At 40.1% G+C, this 23709-nt stretch overlaps 2 protein-coding genes across 5 annotated transcripts in view; one reads left to right on the top strand and one right to left on the bottom strand.

Moving 5' to 3' along the window:
- septin9a (septin 9a) overlaps window positions 1-23709 on the bottom strand; it is a 56356-nt gene that overhangs the window by 15552 nt on the left and 17095 nt on the right. The window contains exon 1 of one of the 4 annotated variants that reach the window (XM_068577986.1): window positions 1400-1466. The exons of the other annotated variants lie outside the window; for them this stretch is intronic. The gene's annotated coding sequence lies outside the window, so the exon portion shown is untranslated. Of the gene's footprint in view, window positions 1-1399; window positions 1467-23709 lie in introns of those variants that run through there. 4 annotated transcript variants of the gene reach the window in all.
- Window positions 11256-14290, top strand: LOC137786245 (uncharacterized). The gene is made up of 2 exons (XM_068577987.1): window positions 11256-11579; window positions 12062-14290. Exon 2 carries the CDS (start codon window positions 12063-12065, stop codon window positions 13071-13073), a length of 1011 nt encoding a protein of 336 aa, XP_068434088.1. The 5' UTR covers window positions 11256-11579; window position 12062; the 3' UTR covers window positions 13074-14290.

The raw sequence follows: 23709 nt of genomic DNA, 5'->3' as shown, positions 1-23709 counted from the left end.
ACATCGATAAACTAGAAAACATGCTATTCTGAGAATGTGCAGCATGTCCAGCTACAGAGGAAAAGAGCTCCGGTTACATTCATGAGATATTTTGCATTACAAAGTTAAGATGCTGAATTCCACAACAGACACATAATCTTACTGCACTGACTTATCAAACCTACAGACACACAAAGACATTCAAGATACAGAAGGTAACGATGACCTTTTCAGCATCCCATCAAACACTGGTGAAAGGCCACTGTCTGTTCTCGCCTGGCAATGCACAGGGGCCACAACAGAGCTCCTTTCAACAGCTGTGTGTGTGTGTGTGTGTGTGTGTGTGTGCGTGCGTGCGTGCGTGTCAGTCAAAGTCTGTGCGCATGCTTGTGAGGCGAAAATGAGGGGGGGTGACTCTCTTAAAGGTGAAGGGTGGTTGCTGTTTTCCATCAATTTGCTGTTATCAGAGAGCAATGCCTTGTATTCCTCAGGTCAACCCGAGGTAACAAAGGGTGATACACTGCAGGGGCTCAACTTCTTCCAACTGCTGCCACATCGGCAGTGAGTCAAAAGCTCACGTTCACACTAAAGCACAGACAGAGAGACTAATCAGAAAAGTAGATGTAAAAAGATTACTTTAAAAGAGAAACTGTATGGGGTGAACAAAGAACAGAACACTTTTTTATTTCTTTTTAATATCGGTCAAAATGTTACAGCGTTTCCCAGTAAAAAAGAATGATCATCAAGAGGATTCCTTCACTGTACTTCCCAAAGCCAAAACAAAACTCTGTGGAGCCTCCTAACCACAAGTGTAGCACCAACCTTTCACTTTGTGTGACACACACACACACACACACACACACACACACACACACACACGCACACGATCGATGTCAGGAACAGCAAAACACACCCAGTGTGTGGACAATGTCAGGAGGGAGGAGACATGAAGAAATAAAAAAGAGGATGAAAGACAGAGGGAATGTAAAACCTCAACGATGTAATTACATGAACATGCAAGTACACCCACATGCCAATAAAAGAAAACTCACACTGATATGTGTGACTCCAAAAACACTTTTCTTTGAAGCAAATGTATCAACAGTAAGCTGCATTTTAAGCCCGACACGCAACTGCTAAAAATGACAGACATACATAAACAGCTAGGTTCCCGAGTCAAGTATGGAAGGCATGCAGAAATATTCATCAATTCAAGAATGGTAAAAAACGGATTATCAAATCTGTTGTTCCAGTGAAGACAAGAAGCATGCCAAAATAAAGAGTACACAACAAAGGAAGATTTACTCCCTCTACTTCCAACCGGTTTCTTACAAACACACCCACGTCTTACACACACACATATATACACACCCACGTCACACACGCGCACAGATATTCTCCCGGTATGCAAAACACTCACCGTGTTTGAACTGTGTGTATGTGTGTACGAGTCGTCCCCTGCCAAAGCACAGCGCTCCAGTGAGAGGCCAAACTCTGCTGAGGCTCTGGAAGCTCCCTGCCTGCCCCTCCCACCCAGGCAGGTCATGTGACAGAGCATGCAGACACGCCCACTTCCTTTAAATCCCCCACTCCTCATCCCACAGACACATTTAACACAAAAAGAGAAAAAGCTTCTGACCAGTGCACACACAGACAACAAAAATGAAATAGTTTTACTAAAAAATAGCATGCGAGAGAAAAAGTGCATCTACACTGATGAACGAGCCTTTGGGCCAGCTGAACGTCCCTCTGCCAAAACTCCTGGGATGTACAACCCTAATTATCTGATCTGACCCTTTCATCTGCTCCTCAGGCTCTGCATTCATCACATCAAACGACTAAGACTCCCTTTGTCATCTCTTGGTGCACTGATGCGCTCCACTTCCAAGTTTCCAGATACAAACAAACACTTTGGTGCGCAACACCTTTGAGTTATTGGCGTCATTTACGAGTCGGGCTACCGTTTCCACAGGCATCCGATTCAGGCATTCTTGTGTGTTGCAAATTGCGAGGACGACATAAAGGAGTCATGTTATTTCTCAAAAAGGGAGAAAATGTTGAAAAAGCTGGTTGTTTTCACAGCAAACAGAAAGACAATCCGGCAGCGACAATCATCTAAAAACAGCAGTTTTACAACATTCATATTTATTGTTTAGCAGGGAACCCAGAGAGATAAAGACAGTTAAATGAAAATCAAACTCAAAAGTGCCTTAACATTTGCAGCTTTTCTATTAAATTCAGCCTTAACTTTTTTTTTTTACCTGGGAACGAACCAATTACTTTGGCTAATTACTATTCTTATGGAGTATGTATTTGTGTGATTAAAGAGGAGAGTAAACAGCTGTCTCCAGCCTCACAGGAAGTGTAATTATACAGGGCAGGGGCTTGAGTACAACCTTACAGCCACATTACAGACACACTCAGGGCAACACCTGCATTCCTCCAGATGAAGAGTTATGTTACTTAAAAAGCAGGGACAACAAGCTGGAAAGATGGATTAGTTTCATTTCATTACACACTTTACTGCCAAGATAAACCTCTCTCCCGGCACATGCTGGCACCTCAATATTAAATGCCTGCTACACCCAGTGCAGCATATATAGCATGTCCATCTAAACAATCTAAAGCATCGTTATAGGCATTCAAAATTCTGCACAAAATACAATATTTATACACAGATACAATGACACAAAAAAAAACACGGAAGTGTTGGTGCGATCAAAACCCGGACTTACCAAATAAGGAGTTGACATAAACCACTGTTATACTTAGTTTTACAATGTGGGAAACGGTACATTTTCCCCAAACTACGGCCCCCTGTCTTAAAACTGTTCAGTTTTTGCCTCCTTTTCATTTCCCTCTATCTTTATCGCCCCAATAAAAGTGCAGCGTTTAAACAGGGGATGCTAAAATGTAGATAAAGGAGGTTAACTTGTGCGGGTAGACGCTACTGGAGCTTATTGGTTTCTGCTAGTTTTATTCCCCACACCTATTTTCATGTATTTAACAGTGAATACTACTGGAGTTATTGAAGGCATTGGTTCTTTACAATGTAGTCCTGTCTTTGATGCAGACATGACCATAGGTATTAAATGCTACGCCTACCATAACTCCAGATAAAGCTTGCCACATTCTGGGGGACAAAGAGACTAAACTAATTACATTTTACATTGCAAGGAAAGAGGCAAAAAAAGCAACATGTTCTTTCTCTTTTCTGTTTGCCATTTAATGCAAAACATTTAACACCCAAATCCAATGAATTTCATGGCGCAGCAGTATCTGCCGACATGGCATAGTTGCTTTGTTGTTAAAAAAGACAAATGAAAGGGCTGAACAACTCTGAGCTCTTAAAACAAACTTCTCCTCGAGCCTCTTTCCCACACCACTGCCTCTCTGGAGCCGAACTCTTTTACCATCTTTTGTGCTCACTAATAACTCGGGCTTGTTTCTCTCTTTTACCCCAATCCCTCGAGTCAAAGTCTTTCTGACCTCCCCAGAGTTTAGAGTATAAATCTGTGTTCCCCGAATCGCCACTGACGCCCAATATACTCCACTGCAGGTTTTACTACAGCTCAGTCTGCGTCAACTATGAAGCTATGCAAGCTGACACATGACCTCACAAATGTCACTAATAGGTCAAAACAAGATCTTTTGGAAGTAAAAAAAAAAAAACATTTCCATTCCCTCCTCGTCGAAGATTCTTCTTAAAGTCGCTGCCTCCCGAGTCAACCCTGCATGCATGCATCTGGAGCCAGCAATCATTAGTTTGATCCGACATGGCTTGGCATGCTGCTTTATTCAAGAGTAGCGGCCATGCTGGGGACACGGCCATCTCAGATACGTGACAGCCAAGATGGTGTCATGTATTGGCAGGCGGAGTAGCGGGCTGCCTGGCTGACTCCTGACTGTGTTCCCTGCAGCTGTCCAAGGACTTTCAAAACAACTTGATGGATAGAAGTAGCATGAATCACTGGCTCGATTTCATTAAATGCATCAGTGGATGTATTTTCCTTTGACAGTAAGGGTAGATGAACGTTTGTGAGCGTATTACAATTGTATTAAAAGGGAACACAGGGAGATATCTGGTGCCCTGCAAGTTTGCCGTTATAACAGTTAGTGTCATCAATTTCTTGTCAACAAACCATATTGCTTACTGAATTATCAGCATCTCTGGCAGCACGGTAGATGTTGAGCATTGTTAGGAGGCAGTGCTTGTATGATGCTCTTGTGCTGCCCATGTGAAAGATGTGGGTGGTGACCACAGAGAAACTAAAATGTTTCCTTTGTGTGTATTTAACTTTCTTTCCGTCCTTCCTACAGGGAATACCAAAGTCTCCATACAGGATATCAAGGGTGTCACATGAAAATAAGAAGTATTTCCTCAGTTAAGATGATTTATAGAAGACCTAAAAAACAGCTACGGCAGCCTCACAACAAACGGTGCTGCATGTAAACAAACTGAGCAAGACCGCTGATCTGCCGTTTGGCAGATTTTGAAATGTAAACTATAATGGCCTTTAAATGCAGCACTGCCACAACGCTTTCACAAGCTCCAGGCTTGATACCTTTTAGGTGTGAGAGACCAAATACCTGTGAGACAGCATCTCCTGCTGGTTGCTGGGAGACAGCATCTCCTGCTGGTTGCTGGGAGAGCTGCAGCAGTGCATGTCGTTACAAAATGTTTAACTAAAAATATAAAGTTTAGTAGATATACAGTAGTAGTAAAAATGTGTCAAATGCATCTGTTTTTAGGCAGATAATCCCTAAAATGCTATAAACAAAATGCCAATACTAAAAAAAAACAAGGAAGTAATTGAACTATTAATGACCATCTTGTTTAGCCAGTTTCATTTAGAGCGACAATGAAACCTAGTTACACCTACACTGAAATCGAATACTTGATGGAGACAGACCAACACGGGTAAGCTCTATTAGTTTTGTTTTTAGTAAGCATCGGTAGACTACTCTACATAGCTGCTGAAGAATTCAACTCAAATCATCTTTGGAAATGGCTCATATGAATTTACAAATACATGTTTGCAAAGAATGAGGACTATGGATTCTTGTAATACTTTAACTCTGGTGAGCAGGAACAATAGTAACAAGCAAAACCTGTCTCAATGTTCATATGGCAATCTGACTAAAATAGATTCTGCGATGGATCTCTCGATAGATTATGACTCAATAAAGACAACTTCATAATTTAAATTAAAAGTCACAACATCCTGCAACAAGTCTGTAACATCAAGCTGACTATATTTAAGTATGTTGCGTTCAGGGGCAGTAGTAAACAATAGACATAGGTCTCGTTTACGCTTTAAACTACACTACATTTTCGTAGATTTTTGGTGAGGGTCGCTGAGCTTCAACAGCCAAATAAGGCTGCGATCTGACCGCCCTAAGAGGAAACTGCTACAGACACATTTTTATTTATTTTCCTGTTTGTTCTCTTTGTGGTTGTTTATTTAATTAGTAAAAGATAACAGAAAGTACATGAATCTTTTAAATGACGAACCATTATAAATATGCTGAGTTTTAAAAATAGCAGATAAGCAAAGTGATACAAATAAATCATGTCTATAAAAATGTCGGCTGTACAGCAAGAGCTCGATTCAATTAACGATTTGAAGGAAATCAACTTTGGTCCATCTGTGCCCAAACACAGTCTTTTGCTGCTTTACTGGTTTGCCAACGTAGTGGACATGGACGAGAATGACGACATGACGCTGACCTTTGACCCAGAGAGTAGAGCTTATGGCTCACATCATTATGGCAACTACGAGGGAATGTTGGACGACTTCCCTTGGGGACATGTCAATTACCAGTACTACACTATTGGCAGTCTCAATCAAAAAACCTCCATGCAACTTCCTCCTTACGTTGTCCGCCCCCTAACGGAGTTTGTGGGCAGTAACAGGGACAGGATCATAATTCGTGTCAGGGAGCCGAACATAGGACGACGAGCTCAGCAGATGATTGACCAAGTTTATATCACACAGCATATTAAGTATGAGCGGGACTATGATCCAGATCATACCTACAGGATCACTACCAACCTCTTGAGACAGATCAGAGAGTTTTCTGTGGGGGAAGACCACCAGCAACTGTTGCAACTCAGCAACTGCTTTGAAAGTAACGCTGATGTTTTCCACATCAGAAACACATGGGGTGAACATGCTGGCCTTGGACTGCTGTTGTATATTGTGATCAAGGAAAGGTACACTTTTACCCAACAAAACAGACCAGACAATACATACACGCCACCAACCAACTGCAAACCACCAACCAGCTGCAAACCACCAACCAGCAACACTCCACCAACCAGCAACACTCCACCAACCAGCTGCAAACCACCAACCAACTGCAAACCACCAACCAGCAACACGCCACCAACCAGCTGCAAACCACCAACCAGCTGCAAACCACCAACCAGCTGCAAACCACCAACCAGCTGCAAACCACCAACCAGCTGCAAACCACCAACCAGCAACACTCCACCAACCAGCTGCAAACCACCAACAAGCTGCAAACCACCAACCAGCTGCAAACCACCAACCAGCTGCAAACCACCAACCAGCTGCAAACCACCAACCAGCTGCAAACCACCAACCAGCTGCAAACCACCAACCAGCTGCAAACCACCAACCAGCTGCAAACCACCAACGAGCTGCAAACCACCAACGAGCTGCACGCCACCAACCAGCAACACGCCACCAACCAGCAACACGCCACCAACCAGCAACACGCCACCAACCAGCAACAAACCCCCTATCAGCTACACCCCACCAACCAGCAACACGGCACCAACCAGCAACACGCCACCAACCAGCAACATGCCACCAACCAGCAACATGCCACCAACTAACTGCACACCAGAAAACAGCTAGATTTGGATGTCTGGTTGCAGGTCATCTTTGACTCTCAACACACAACTTCTGGCAAACTCTTCCCTGAACTAATTTACCATATTTGAGGCAGATGACATAAAATAGTAAAACCAATAAAAATCTGACAACCTGCCAATATTTCACTCCACTTTCAGGAAGAGTTGTGACACAGATACAATTTAGGACACTTTACTGAAAACATTCATGGCAACTAGAAAATAATAAATATTGAACAGTGAAAATTTGAAATTGAAAAGTAGCAAAACATGCATAATGAGCCGATAAAACAAGCATATGCAACAACTTGAAATTGATCCATGCATGCTAGATAATTATAGCCCTGGCATTCTCACCGTGCAGCCAATAGGACACAATGTCAAGTCTGGACTTGCACAGACTACTTTCCATTAGAAAAATGCACGTAAAATTCCAGGATGACTCTCGGAATAACGATACAGAACCATTCCTCCCAAAATTTTGGATGAAAATAATCTGCTTTCCACAGTTTTAAGAGAGCACATGACCAGTAAACTCAATTAAACCATCAAAACGAGATAACTACTTTCCTTTTTTTTCTCAAAATTAAAGACATTACACGCATAGAGCTGTATGAATCAGATGTCCTTCAACCACCAGTAAAGCTTGCGTTTGAAGAAAAAAAAAAAAAGAAAATAAACAGGAGTTCCTTTCATCTCTGGTTTTGTGTTTACCGATCACACTGATGGGTGCATTTATTGTAATTTAAGAGGAGGAAGTAATCACACTATTATAAGACTTCTTGTTACCACTAGTAATGCTTGTGAGCATAAAGAATATCCAAAGACAAAACAGCTGTTTTATGCAACTTCCTTTCATCACGAGTAACACTTGATTTCTCAAGTTTCATTTTCAGGGAAACCATGAACTGAAAGGAGTTGGACAGTCACTCATAAACACAGATCAGACAACTAAACGGCAGCAGACCAACGCTGGTAAGCACTCTTTATTCTACAATCAGGTTTTGTTTTTAGGCTTTATCCTGGCACTACTCTGCATGATAAGTGAAGCATTTACCTTAATTATTCATTGAAAGCGTTCCAGAAAAGGATTTAGGTAAAAACACAGTCTCACATTAATTTCAGATAGTCTTTGCAAAATGTATTTGTACGTTTGAAGAATGTGTATTGCTTCCTCATACGGGTCTTCCTCTTACTGGTCTGTATGAGCAGGAAGAATGATAACAAAACCTGTTTCTATGTTCATGTGGCCAACCGTCTTTGTTTTGAGACATACTTTAACCCTCTGGGGACTGAGGTCATTTTTTTGATTTTATATAATTTCTTAAATTCACTTTGAAAAGAAAGCCACTTGTATATGAGATACATACCCATGTGTTATATCAACATTTGCAGAACAATCTCTATATCATGAGGGACCATTCTCTTTAGGCAGAAGTGTAAAGAGATAATATGGCTCTAAAGCTAAGAAATTGAAGCTTGATTTTTGAAATTCTTCAAATCTCTTTAGAAAACATACCTTTACTCAAGTGGACAAACTGTTTTGATGCTTGAAATTTGTTAACCAAAAGTCTTCTATTCACAAAAGCAGTGAAACATTTGAATAAAATGGTAGATAAATGCAAATAAATGTTTTAGACAACATTTTGTATTATAATTTTTTTAATGCGTCTGTCACGGTTTTCAGAAGAATAAAATATGTTCTATATAAAAAAAAACTATTTACTATGTTCACACGATGTGCGTGTTTCAGTTTCTTCAAGAACAGTTTTCAGAACAAGAACATCATATGTACTCTGTATGTATGTACTATGTACTCTTTACTGGCGTATGGTTGTCGCGTCTCGCAGTGTAATACTGAACGGCTGATCTGAGCTGCTGTCTCTCTCTGGTCAGTGTTTTGCAATACACTGCAAGAAAACACTGGTTTTCAGGTTGGTGGGTGTGTTGTGTATCTAACTGAAAACCAGTGTCTTTTTGCAGTGTGAGGTGGGTGGGTCCTTAGGGATTTCCTGAGTGTTCATTGGGTAGTTTCACACAAAATGTCGACAGAAAACAATCGACAAATTATGATGAAAGGCGGATCTCGACAAACGCCACAGGCTCTGAGCTTCTGTCAGAGTCACGTACGATCTAACAGACACAACATAGTGAAGAGTCTGGAGCATTCAGTAACATTTTAACCATATTTCTGCACCGTTTTCACACGGAGCTATGAATAGAAACACTGCGTAAACATTGTAAACCGCGGATCAGCGTTGCGAGTTCCGAAAGTGTTAAAAATGGTCATCCTACTCGTTTGTTATGCATGAGTGTGTGAGATATTCAACAGATAGATTAATCAAATTATGGAAATAGCCATTAGATTCATCTCTAGCTCCAAATAAATTGAGATTGGTACAGTTTGGCTAAATAAAAAAGGAAGAAATATATATATATATATATTTTTATATCTCTACAGGATGATGGGGATGTCAGGAATATTCACAATGTGCTGTGGAGCTCTGCTCCTCGCCGTGACCTCAGTGTCGGCTGTACCGAAGCTTCAATCAATCAACGGTTTGAAGAAAATCAGCTTTGGTCAATCTGTGCCCAAACACAGTCTCTTGCTGCTCTACTGGTTTGCTAACACAGTGGACATCGATGAGAACAACGTCATATGGCTGACCTTTGACCCCAACAGAGAAGATTATGGCTCACATCATTATGGCAACTATGAGGGGCTGTTGGAACCACTGCATAGGAATACTCCATACCGGTACTACACTGTTGGCAATCTCAACCAAGAAACATCCATGCCACTTCCTCCTTATGTTGTCAGTCCACCAGCAACAGAGTATGTGGGAAGTAACATGGACAGGATCATAATTCGTGTCAGTGAGCAGAACACAGGACGGCGAGTTCAGCAGATAATAGACCAAGTTTATATGACACAGCATTATGACTTTTCTGAAAATATGGGGACGGTATATGATCCAGATCATACCTACATGATCACCACTAATCTCATGAGACAGATCAGAGAGTTTTCTGTTGGAAGAAACCAACTGGAACTCGTACAGCTCAGAAACCGCTTCGGAAGCAACGTTGATGATTCATGGTTAAGGTACATCTTAAACACATGCCCTCCTAATCTTGCTGGCCTTGGACTGTTGTTGTATATTGTGATCCAGGAAAAGGACTCCTTTTACCAGCCAAGAAAAACCAACAGAAAAGAAAAAAGACAGAACCATTTGGGTGATTCTTCTAAGCGCGAAAGCAAAGCTCATAGAAATGTTTACAACCAAAGTTGTGTTGTTGTAATGAATGACGACGTGGATCACAAAGCCAACAGGGTGACTCGGAACAGAGAGTCAGGCATGGACTCTGTCCCAAAGAGCAGGAGGAAGCGCTGTTGTTGTTGTTGTATTGCCATATTATGTTTTATCACAATCGTATCGTCTATTTGTATATTTTTGTATTCTTATTTGAGAAAATGACACATTTCAGTGCAACTGTTGCATTAAGTAGTGTAAAGAGGGCAAATAATGAAGTCCAAAATAACAAAAACGGTTCAAATAAGTATATGTGCAACAGTAAAACGTTTTGAGAGCGACGAGGACCACGAAGCCCACAAGATTCATTAATCGCTTGAAAAAAAGAATCAGACAGTACTCGTGAACATCGACCAGGAGGATTTTTTTTTCTGTGCTTGACATTTGCTTTTTTGTAAATGTGATTCAGCGGATTCTTCCTGATAAGAAATAGTATGTGTATATAAATACATAACAAAAAAAGATTTTATTTCATCTCTGGTTTTGTTTATTAAACTATAATTAACGACAACACTTATTCGAGTGTCTTTATTTTAATACAATAAAAAGGAAGTAATCAAACTATTGTTGGACTTCTCGTTACCACCAGCAGTATTCGTGAAGCCAGTTTCATTTTCAGCGAAGCTGTAACCCTAGAAGGTCTTACGCACACCCTCATAAATACGGATCAGATACCTGACGGCAGCAAACGAACGCAGGTGAGCTCTGTCATATTCCGATTACTGTGGTGGAAATGTATCAGTGCTGTTTTCTCAATGTGAGTATTACTCAACTATGAAAGCGGAGTTCAACTCATCTTGACCTAGTCAGATGGGCGCCATCGAAGTGGGACAATAACAGAATGTATCTTTTTATTGTTTTAGTTTCCTTTGGTTTTGTTTTGCCTTCGTGTCTCTCACTCTTGCCTCTCAAGGCCGCAGCTAAACAACATATTCCAGACAGTTACCAAGGCTTGTCTGGTGGGAAGAAGGAGGACCCTGCGAGGAGGAGCAAGGGGGAGGGAAAAAAGGCAAACATTTCAATAATTGTACATGCATAAAACTCATGTTGACCTATTTTCCTGGGTCAGACCGCCGAACCCTCCGTGGTGAAGAGCTCTGTCCATTCAATTGAATTATTCCAAGTTTCTGTTTAATAAATGCATCGAGACATTTAAGTTTTTCACATCGCATTTGTTTTCTCTAAAAAGGAGATAGATAAAGATAATTTCCGTTAATGGTTTTGTTTAATTCGTATTATATCCGTGAATACAGAAGATCCAAATCAGCTGTATTATGCAACTTCTGTCCCGACAAGCAACACTTGATTTTGCAAGTTTCACTTTCAGGGAAACCATAAACTGAAAAGGAGTTGAACAGGAGCTCCCAAACACAGACCAGAAAACTAACAGCAGACCAACGCAGGTGAGCACTCTTTATTCTGTGATGATGTTTTGTTTTATTGTCTTTATCCTGGCACTATTCTGCATGATTGGTGAAGCATTTACCAAAATTATTCCGTGTGAGTGTTCGTGAAAAGGGATTTGGTAAAAACACAGTAACTGAGGAAAATGCTTGATTTGATTAACTTTCAGATTAATGATTTCAATTAATTTCAGATAGTCTATGCCACATATATTTGTAAGTTTGAGGATTGTGTATTGCTTCTGGTCAGTATGAGCAGGAAGAATGACAACAAAACCTGTGTTAAGCCTATGTTCGTATGGCCACCCGTCTTTGTTTTGAGACACTTTAAAAATAGTAATCCTATCCATTACTTAGGCCCTAGTGGGAGAAAAATAGATTAATGAAAACAGCCATTCAATGAATCTCGAGCAACAAATATATTGAGATTGGTACATTATGGCTAAATAATGGGAGGAATCTTTTTTTTTATATCTCTACAGGATGATGAGGATGTCAGGAATATTCACAATGTGCTGTGGAGCTCTGCTCCTCGCCGTGACCTCAGTGTTGGCTGTACCGAAGCTTCAATCAATCAACGGTTTGAAGAAAATCAGCTTTGGTCAATCTGTGCCCAAACACAGTCTCCTGCTGCTCTACTGGTTTGCTAACACAGTGGACATCGATGAGAACAACGTCATATGGCTGACCTTTGACCCCAACAGAGAAGATTATGGCTCACATCATTATGGCAACTATGAGGGGCTGTTGGAACCACTGCATAGGAATAATCCATACCGGTACTACACTATTGGCAATCTCAACCAAGAAACATCCATGCCACTTCCTCCTTATGTTGTCAGTCCACCAGCAACAGAGTATGTGGGAAGTAACATGGACAGGATCATAATTCGTGTCAGTGAGCCGAACACAGGACTGCGAGTTCAGCAGATGATAGACCAAGTTTATATGACACAGCATTATGACTTTTCTGTAAATATGGGGACGGTATATGATCCAGATCATACCTACATGATCACCACTCATCTCATGAGACAGATCAGAGAGTTTTCTGTTGGAAGAAACCAACTGGAACTCTTGCAACTCAGAAACCGCTTCGGAAGCAACGTTAATGATTCATGGTTAAGGCACATCATAAAAACATGGACTCCTAATCTTGCTGGCCTTGGACTACTGTTGTATATTGTGATCCAGGAAAAGGACTCCTCCAACCAGCCAAGAAAAACCAATAGACAAGAAAAAAGACAGAATCATGTGGATGATTCTTCCGAGCCCGAGAGCAACACTCATAGAAATGTTTACAACCAAAGTTGTGTTGTTGTACTGGATGACGACGTGGACCACGAAGCCAACAGGACGACTGGGAACAGACAATCGTGCTTTGACTCTGTACCCCAGAACAGGAGAAAGTTATGTTATTGTTGCATTGCCATATTATGTTTAATCACAATCATATCGTCCATTGGTATATTTTTGCATTTTTATTTAAGATAAAACATTCAGTGTAACAGTTGCAAAAAGAAGTGGAAAGAGGGTAAATAATAATCTTCCCCTGTGCTCTAGCCTTGGTTTGTGTGTTTGTGTGTGTGTGCAGACTCTCCCAGTTGATTGGTTCAGGAGTATAACGTCTGGAATGAGAATTTCCTCAAAGCGCGGCTGTTATTGAAGCACGACACCAGTTTAAGGATCAGTTATTCTGACAATTTCTTAAAGTTCAATTAGTTTTGGTTTTGATTTACGAAAGCCTAAATAAAAAACAAAAAACAAAATAACTAAAAATCCGGTCTCATTTGGTTATTTGATTTAACAACTGCATTCTTTTAGCATGTTGCACCTTTTATTAAGAACAAGCTGCCAATATTTCACTCCACTTTCAGGAAGAGTTGTGACTCAGATACAAGTTAGGACACTTTACTGAAAACATTCATGGCAACTACAAGATGGAAATAAATATTGAACAGTGACCTTCATCGTAATTTAGAAAAACGCTTAAGTAAAATTTGAATTAAGAAAATCAGCAAAACACACATAATCAGCCTTTAAAACATGCATATGCTACAACTTGAAATGGATCCATGCATACTAGATTATTATAGCCTAGGCAACCTCACCGTGCAGCCAATCGGACACAATGTCAAGCCTGGACCTGCACGGACTACTTTCAATTATAAAAATGCTCATAAAATTCCAGGATGACTCTCACAATAACGATACAGAATCATTCCTCATAAAACTTTGGATAAAAATAATCTGCTTTCTGCATTTTTAGAAGGCACATGATGCGTAAACTCAAATAAAACATCAAAGAGGGATTACTACTTTCCTTTTTTTTCAAAATTAAAGAAGTTTCACCCATATAGCTGTTTGAATCAAGCACCAGCAATGCTTGTATTTGAAGAAAATGATCACACTGATGCGAGTGTATTGTAATTAAAAAGGGAGGAAGTAATTCAACATTTTTTCCACTTTATGTTACCACCAGGAATGCTGGTTGATCAGTTTCATTTCCAGCGAAGCTGTAACCTAGAAGGTTTTACACCCACACACAAACACAGAGATCAGATACTTGATGGCAGCAAGCGAACACAGGTGAGCTCTCTCATGTTCTGATGACTAGTTTTGTTTTTAATTTGTATTATATACACTTGAATACAGAAGATCCAAATACAAAAAACGCTGTATTATGCAACTTCCTGTCACCACAAGCAACAGCGTGGCATTGTTACTCATGTTTGGTCTTTTTTGTTGTTGTCTATTCTCCTCTTTGTGTTACTATTGCATGCTCTATTGCTCTAGAAAGACTAACTTTGAAGGATACTTACTTAATTTAAATAAATCAAGGTGCTGAAGCCTTATTAACATCAGATGAACTTGCACAGAATGACGACTATGGATTCCTTCGTAAAACTGGCTTTATTCTTGCGTATCAGTATGATCAGAATGAACGATAACAAAACCTGTTTTAATTTTCATATCAAGGGCGTAGGTTTCAATAGGTTGCATAGGGACTAGTCAAATGTTGCACGGTATACCGATATTTAAAAAAATACCGCACTACCCGTACATTAAAAACGATACGATTTTGCATATTTTAAGTATGATAATTTCTCAAAATAGCGTGCTTCCTTAAAACTGCTCCGCTCTCTCTCCAATGCTGCATGCAGTGAGTGCATGGAGACGGAGCTCAAGGGGGCGGGGCTTAAGGCTCCGGCTCAGAGCGGCAGCAGTGCTCATAGCAGTGATCTGGGGAGACATGGCCTGAGCTCAGGAGCTATTGCCACCTGTCCTCTGCTTGTAGAAAAAAAAGACGCCAGGAGTGTAATCTGGAGATACTTTGGCTACAGTGCAGACTGTGAGGGAAAGCCCACTGACACCGATAGACCCGTCTGTAAAACGTGCTTTAAAGCAACACAGACAAAAGGGAGGTAACACGTCAAACATGGCCAAGCACCTTTCAAGCAGACAGCCCAAACTTTTTAAAGAGTTCAGCGTATGACATGTAAGCAGATGTGATTATAAACATGAGAAACCCCAAGCTCACCTATATACAGTCACGAGTAGCATTAGCCTAGTTTGACTACAAGCATATATGATCATGAGGTCAGAATGCACACACAAGTGTACGAAATTAAACACAATTGAAGCAAAATGGTGACATGCTGGTGGAGCCAGAGGGTGGATCTTGAGCTAATTAGTTTTAGTTAAGGAAAAATAATTATCTGTAAAATTATGTAACTTTACAATTGCTCATACTTAGTCATCTGTAATCATCTAGTATAATCAATGCTATGATGGCACCATGTAGTTTTCATTAATATCTTGCTGTATGCTAATACTATAATTAATTATCACAAATGTCATTTGTGAAGTGTCAAGCTGCAGATGAGTGATTCCTCAACTGCTGCAGCAAACTGAGTAAAGTAGATATACTTTCAGGAGGTGGATCAAGTCTCCAAACTCAACTACTGCTGCTGGTTATGTGGCAGCTCATGAGACAGCGAAGCGTCCGCAAGTAAAAACAGATCCATCCTACTTGCGGTGATCTAAAGGTCCGGCGTAGTGACGCTCACTGTAAACTGAGCAGAAGACATGAGTTTTAATTGGAAACCTCACGTCGGGATCAAACCTTCTATACCTTGCAGTTTGAAGATGAACATCCTATGACATTAAATATTGATAGGACTTTAGGCCCTGTCATAATTGACACATGACAGTATTTGTTTTCTCCTCTTTAAAAGAGTTTGATAGTTTTAACGGGTAAAATAGCAATATAATGTCAACAATTGTCTTTTTCTTGTTCTATGATTTCATGAATACAACAAACTATATTTTTTTGTATGTATAATATGACTTTATATACAACTTTATAAGATGTCCCTACCAATGCTGAGACCAAATCTACGCCCTTGATTCATATGGCCACCTGATGCATCTCTAACGACAAATATATAGTATCGATTGAGAATTAACAATATGGATGATTAATAACAATAACTTGTTTAATATCTAAACAGGATGACAATGAAGACAGGAAGAGTCATGAGCTGCTGTGCAGCTCTGCTTCTGGCCCTGACCTCAGTGTCAGCTGTACAGAGAGAGCTTGATTCAATCAACGATTTAAAGAAAACCCACTCTGTGTCCAAACCCAGTCTTTCGCTGCTTTACTGGTTTGCCAACGCAGTGGATATCGACGGGAGCAATGTCATGAGGCTGACCTTTGACCCAGAGAATAGAGATTATGGCTCACATCATTATGGCAACTTCGAGAGACTGTTGGACACCTTGCCTAGGAGACATGTAAATTACCAGTACTACACCATTGGCAGTCTCAATCAAGGAACCTTGCAACTTCCTCGTTATGCGTTTGTGGGAAGTAACAGGGACAGGATCATAATTCGTATCAGGGAGCCAACCATAGGATCGCAAGTTCCACAGATGATCGACCAAGTTTATATCACACAGCATCTTGACAATCAGGGAGAATATGATCCAGATCATACCTACATGATCACTACTAACCTCATTAGACAGATCAGACAGTTTTCTGTGGGACAAAACCACCAGCAACTGTTGCAACTCAGAAACCGTTTTGGAAGCGACGCTGATGTTTTTGACATCACAAACACTTTAGGTGGACTTCCTGGCCTTGGATTACTGTTGTTTATTGTGATCCAGGAGAGGTACTCCTTTACCCAACAAAGCAACACACTACAAAGCAACTACAGACCACAAAGCAACTACACACCACACAACTACTACAAACCACAAAACTACGGACATGGAAACATGCAAAATAATGAGGGGGGTGGCGCTTTGCAGATGTGCCTTTTATTTGTATTAGTTTTAATTGGTGTGTTCATATTTATGTTTTCTAAATCCTTGGGGAGTTAGATGACAAAAAATAGGGGCAAACAATAAATATTGTACATCCCATGGTGTGACGGTAAAATTGAGAGCGACTTGGACCACGAAGCAGACAAGATTCAAGCGATTGTTTTTTTTTCTTCAATGCCAAAAGAAAAATCTGGCAGTACTGGTGAATAACAGTTAAGGGGATTTCTTTGTGTGCTTGACGTTGGATTTTATTGTATGCTATATTATTTTTGTAAATGGGATTCAGTCGGTTCTTCTTGTAACTGATAAGAGTATCTTTGTGTGTAAAAAGAAGTTTCTTTCATCTATGGTTTTGTGTTTATTAAACTATAATTAACAAATCACCCTTATGCGACTGTTTTTATTTCAATACAATAAGTAATTGTTTATTACATTATTAAACCTCTCGTTACCACCAGCAATGTTCGTTGAGCCAGTTTCACTTGCAGCAAAGCTGTAATTTAGGTGTTACGCCCACTCTCACAAATCCCAGAGATCACATACCTGACGGCAGCACATTCACACAGGTGAGCTCTCTTATGTTCCGGTATCTACTTTCCTGTCACCACAAGCAACACTTGATTTCTAATTTTTATTTCCAGAGAAACGGTAACCTAAAGAGTTGTTGAACAGGCACTTGCATAAAGGCCCAATCTCAACCTCCAAACTTTGACTAAAAAGTTTGAGGGTTTATGGCTGTCCAACTGTCAAATCGTCGTGTTTGAGGGTTCTCTCGCAGACATATGAACCCTTTCCGTAAGTCAGCAAAAGATGCAGAACTTGAAAAGGACCTCATCTTGTGAGGAAAGACAATTTGATTAACTCAAGCTGCTGAAGTCTCAAAATACTTTCAGATGAACTTACATATATATTTTGGATGTATTTTTTTCTCATACTTGTCAGTATGAGTAAGAGGAATGACAAAATACAAAACCTGTTTCTATGTTCATATGGCCACCGCTCTTTGTTTTGAGACACCCTATCCGTTAGAAGTGTGAGATTGGTGAAGTACAGTACAGCTGAACAATGAGAGAAATAGCTTTTATAATATCTCTACAGGATGATGAGGATGTCAAGAACATTCACAGTGTGCTGTGGAGCTCTGCTCCTTTCCCTGAGCTCAGTGTCGGCTGTACCAACAAAAACAAAAAACAACATTATGGCTCACATTGTTATCACAACTCTGAGGGCCGGTTGCAACCACTGCGTTGGAATAATCCATACCGGTACTACACTGTTGGCAATCTCAATGACGAAACATACATGCAACTTCCTCCTTATGTTGTTCCTCCACCAAACAAAGTTTGGGGGAAGTAACATGGACGTGATTATATTTCTGTGATCCATGAAACTACTCCAACTAAAAACTGCAATAAGTGCATACTGCTAATAATAATCCAGGAGCTACTACAAATCTCCTAGTTTGTCCCCCTGCAGCCTGAAGGACATCTCACTGTTAAACTAGACATGCACAGGCTGATTTTGATGACTCACAGACAGACTTTACAGAATAATTCCTCCTTCGGTTGCAAATAAAAATAATCATCTTTTAGCATTTCTACAGACTGGTAAATGGCCAAACACTGAAAGGGAGTACTACTTTTCTTGAATACGGAAGGAAGTTTCTTTCAAAACGCGGTCTCATGACACTTCCATTGCAACACTCGTTCTGTAAGTTTCATTTACAGGGAAACTGTAACCTAGAAGGAGGAGGAGCTGCACGAGGTCTCACAAAAACCTCCAACAGAAACCTAACGGCAGCAGACTGACTAGGTGAGCACTCGCTTTTGGTACTATCTCACATAATAGGTAAGGAGTTAACCTCAAGTCTTTTTTTTAATCTTCTCTCCTGGTTATGTTAGCATCATTGAATACTTTTTAAATGTGATCCTTTCTATTAGGCATTAGAGAGCAATTCATCAGACTAAAGACAGTTAAAATCAATTTAAAATGTTTTAATTTATTGATTTAATAATGTAATTTAAAGCATTTCTAGTTAAAATATGTCTTACAGATTGATAATTCACAGTATGGATGATTAATGTCAGCAATAACTTTTAAATATGTATACAGGATGACGATGAAGACCGGACCAGTTATGAGCTGCTGTGCAGCTCTGCTTCTGGCCCTGACCTCAGTGTCAGCTGTACAGAGAGAGCTTGATTCAATCAACGATTTGAAGGAAACCCACTCTGTGTCCAAACCCAGTCTTTCGCTGCTTTACTGGTTTGCCAACGCAGTGGATATCGACAGGAGCAATGTCATGAGGCTGACCTTTGACCCAGAGAGTAGAGCTTATGGCTCGCATCGTTATTTCAACAAAGAAGGAATTTTAGACACCTTGCCTAGGAGACATGTAAATTACCGGTACTACACCATTGGCAGTCTCAATCAAGGAACCTTGCAACTTCCTCGTTATGCGTTTGTGGGAAGTAACAGGGACAGGATCATAATTCGTATCAGGGAGCCAACCACAGGATCGCAAGTTCCACAGATGATCGACCAAGTTTATATCACACAGCATCTTGACAATCAGAGAGAATATGATCCAGATCATACCTACATGATCACTACTAACCTCATTAGACAGATCAGACAGTTTTCTGTGGGACAAAACCACCAGCAACTGTTGCAACTCAGAAACCGTTTTGGAAGCGACGCTGATGTTTTTGACATCATAAACACTTGGGGTAGACTTGCTGGCCTTGGATTACTGTTGTTTATTGTGACCCAGGAGAGGTACTCCTTTACCCAACAAAGCAACACACTACAAAGCAACTACAGACCACAAAGCAACTACACACACAACTCCTACACACCACAAAACTACGGACATGGAAACATGCAAAATAATCAGGGGGGTGGCGCTTTGCAGATGTGCCTTTTATTTGTACTAGTTTTAATTGGTGTGTTCATATTTATGTTTTCTAAATCCTTGGGGAGTTAGATGACAAAAAATAGGGGCAAACAATAAATATTGTACATCCCAAGGTGTGACGGTAAAATTGAGAGTGACTTGGACCACGAAGCAGACAAGATTCAAGCGATTGAAGAAAAAAAAAAAATGCAATAAAGAAACTCAGGCAGTACTGGTGAATAACAGCTAATGGGATTTATTTGTGTGCCCCAGTTAAGGCACATCAGAAACACATTACCTTGCTGGTCTTGGACTGCTGTTGTATATGGTGATCGAGGAAAGGTACTTCTCCAACCGACAAAAAGAACATCCCAAATAATTGGTGTAGTTGGGCTTTGAATCTTTTACTTATCTTTATCGTTGTATGCGTTATTATATTTGGGATAGTAAATCAAAAGTAATTGAGAAAGACAAAGCTCAGACAGGTACTGCTCTGGTGCTCTCTTGTGTTGTACACTTTGTTTGATGTCCATATTTCATTTTGTACTATATTAGCTTAAGTTGTAAATGTTGTTCAGTAAGGACTGAGATATAGGCTCAGTATGACAGGTTTGTGATGAAAGGCCAAAAAGTTACCCATCTGTGTTGATGGGCTGAGAGTCTTCAGTTTTTCATTCCAAGTTGGTTATTGAACTTTATTTCAGACTAGACTCAGTAATTATATTCCTCACCAAAAGATAAGGAGGTAACCCGTTACAGAAAACAGTCTGGTGTTTGCTTGAACTGAAACCCTGCAGACTCTAAACTCTAAACTCTAAACATTTGGATGGATATTACCTGCCTGAAAAAATTACAAATACATAACAAGGTTTATCATGGAGGAAATGTTTCACCATGAATGTACATATTTTGAAATTTGTAGTTCCATTTACAAAATTACAGTTTTGTTATAAAGAAAAGTATGTTGCCGCTGATTGTATATTACAGTGCACTAAAAATCCAGACTTCTTTCATGCAACAAAGTCACGCTGTGATATGTACATATGTATGTTCTTATAGCGACGCCCTGTTGATTCATCCTGTGTCTGACGGAGATGAAGAGAATGTAAATTGCTCTGACCGAAAAATGAAACATAAGTGAAAGGTTCTGCTTTCACTGATAACACGAAAGAAACAGGAGTGTATTTCATTTATGGTTTTGTATTCTCCCTATCATGTTGGAAATTGTTCATTAAACTACAGTTAACAGCCGGACTTATGAGTGGTTTTATTTTAAGTTCAAGGAAACTGGATAAACACAAGCTACATATGCAAAATCATGAAGTCAGGACTGTTTTTGTGTGTATGTTTCATGCAACACACACACACACACACACACACACACACACACACACACACACACACACACACACACACACACACACACACACACACACACACACAATTCCCATCCCTTGTGACATGCACAAGTCCTTGTTTCTAGGCAAGTCCCAGGCAGGCCTATCAAAAGGCCTTTATGTTTGTTTGAAAGAGATGAATACCGTTTAAATGTGGGGAAACCAGGATAGATCTCAGCAGGCTAGCACAAGACCCAGCAGATCATAAGATAATGAGTCATCATTAAAAACTGTTGGCGACTCAGCTTTGACTCCTCTATTAATCCACTGAAAGGAGCTCACGCACCAAGGTCACAGTTTTGTCTGTCTCTCAATGAGTCAACAGCTTATTAAAAGAAAGGGAACAGGAGTAAAACTGTATGTGCATGCACGTCCAATGCCTTATACTCAGGTAAGACCACTTTATACAGCATTTGGCTTAATATGCAAACTGACCCAAGTTTGTTTAAATTATTGCCTTGTTATAAAGCACAAAGACAAATTACAAGAAGAGGTCAGATGAAAGAATGAATCCATGAGAGTAAATTCCGCAATGTTAACAGTAGATTTAGCGCAATGCTACATATATGTTAGAGCAACTCAAGGCATGGGAGAAGAAACTAAGATTTGCAGCGTACTGAATGAAAGAGTGTCTATCTGTACACATGGGATCACATCCTGTTGAAGCACAACACGACGTTATACAGCTGCTCATGATTAGCTAACAAATCAATCTAAAAACAGAGCATTCATACAGCTCTGTGCACTTTACAACAGCAGGCTCATTCTTAATCCTCTGCGTGAGGATGAATCAGTGAACACTTGTATGTGAGATAGCACAGAGACACACCGCGAGCTCAAAGGCAGGTAGATCACGTCACATGAGCCCTCTGGCAAAAGTCTAATTGGCCAAATGGGACACATGAAAACACACCGGCATCATCCCACCAGGTACTGTGCTGATACAAGCAGTAAAAGTAAATAACAGAGGAATAGATTGAAAACATCCTCAGTTTCCCCCCTTTAAAAAAACATACTAAAATGGGAAAAATAAACAAACAGGCCTGAATCCATACTGTGTGTAGTTGTTGAGGAAATGGAAAGTAAAATGTAGTTTTGGACATCAAAGCAGTGTGGTCTGCCAGCTCCCAAATGACTGGAGGTTAAAGTGGGCTTCTCTCACTTTGTTTTCTCCCAGCAGACAGACTTTACAGAAAAACACTCTTTCTTGCATTTTAAGTCTTTCCATTTTTCTTCCTTTTCTCTTCTGCCCAATGAAACTCCTCCTCTCTTTCTCATTCCAGCTCCTATCTGCTCATTGTTTCTTCTCAAGCTTCTTTCAAGCGACGCCTCCCTCTTTCCACATGCATGGCTGAGCAGAAAGGTGGTAATCTGAGCCAAATGTGGCTGAAGTTGAGACTTAATCCTCTCACTTTTCCTTGCTTATTTTCCCTTCTACTGACACAAGGCCACATTTTAGATATTTAGCAAGAATAATTGCTGAGTAATTCACCAATACCTAAGAAACTATAGGAAAGAAATAGCCCCAACCAAAGGCAGATATAAATTAAATCCATTGCTGTCTGCAAAGAAAGTGCAGTGGATGGAGAGAGGAAGAGAGACAGACCGACACTCAGCATAAAAAGTGGAAATTGGAGGCTTTCTATTTTTATGTTGAATGTTTTATGACCTCCACATTTGGAATGCATCACCTCCCAGCCGCCTACGCCTGAATACTACACAACCAGTGTGAGCAACCCGTGAGCACAGCTGTCTCTAGATAACAGTTCTCCACACACAAACACACACACACACACACACACACACACACACACACACACACACGTTGACAAAACACAAGCTTTTCTGATAGGATAATGGTTGGGGAAGGAAACGGCACAAACAACCTGCAAGAAAAGAGATTTAGAAGCCACGCAATACACAAACAAAACATGCATATTTTGCCACTGTAACACAAAATTAGCTCACACTCTATTAAAGCCTCCTTGTGAATTAACACAATGAAAATATAAAGCATACCGCTGAAATTGCACCTGCAGTACTACTAATCAACAAAGAAAACAAGACTGAAAGCTTAGAGGCCGGATAATGGTCCCTAGAGGCTGCAATTTATTACACCGATTAAATAAACAAACTGACAATTTAGGTATTCATAGGACTTTGCCAGTAATTCAGCAAAAGAAATACAGAGTTTGTCCTGATGGTGGTGCTAAAAGAAAGGTCATGGGGAGAACTTAATAATTAGATTTCATCAATAGTGCCACCTCTGCACTGCTGAGGTTTTGGAACAATTTAGTGTTCATTTATATAATGCAATTGAGTAAATAGTGAGGTAAACGTTATTATGCTACAAAAGTCAAGCAATGATCAGATAAAATAAAGGAAACACACAAAGGACAAAAAGATCCGTAATGAACAACCTTGCCGAGTAGCTAGCATCTTGATATTAACCAATAAATGCACCTTTTTGCATATTCAACACACACAAAAACTGTAAAATGAA

This window comes from Clinocottus analis, unplaced genomic scaffold (assembly GCF_023055335.1).
Source record: "Clinocottus analis isolate CAN_PGR_092001 unplaced genomic scaffold, fCliAna1.0.p SCAF_16, whole genome shotgun sequence".
Lineage (NCBI taxonomy): Eukaryota > Metazoa > Chordata > Actinopteri > Perciformes > Cottidae > Clinocottus > Clinocottus analis.
This window is presented reverse-complemented; position numbering and strand designations above follow the sequence as displayed.

Coding starts and splice junctions, on each gene's coding strand:
- LOC137786245 (XM_068577987.1), top strand. CDS start 12,063: ATGATGAGGATGTCAGGAATATTCACAATGTGCTGTGGAGCTCTGCTC.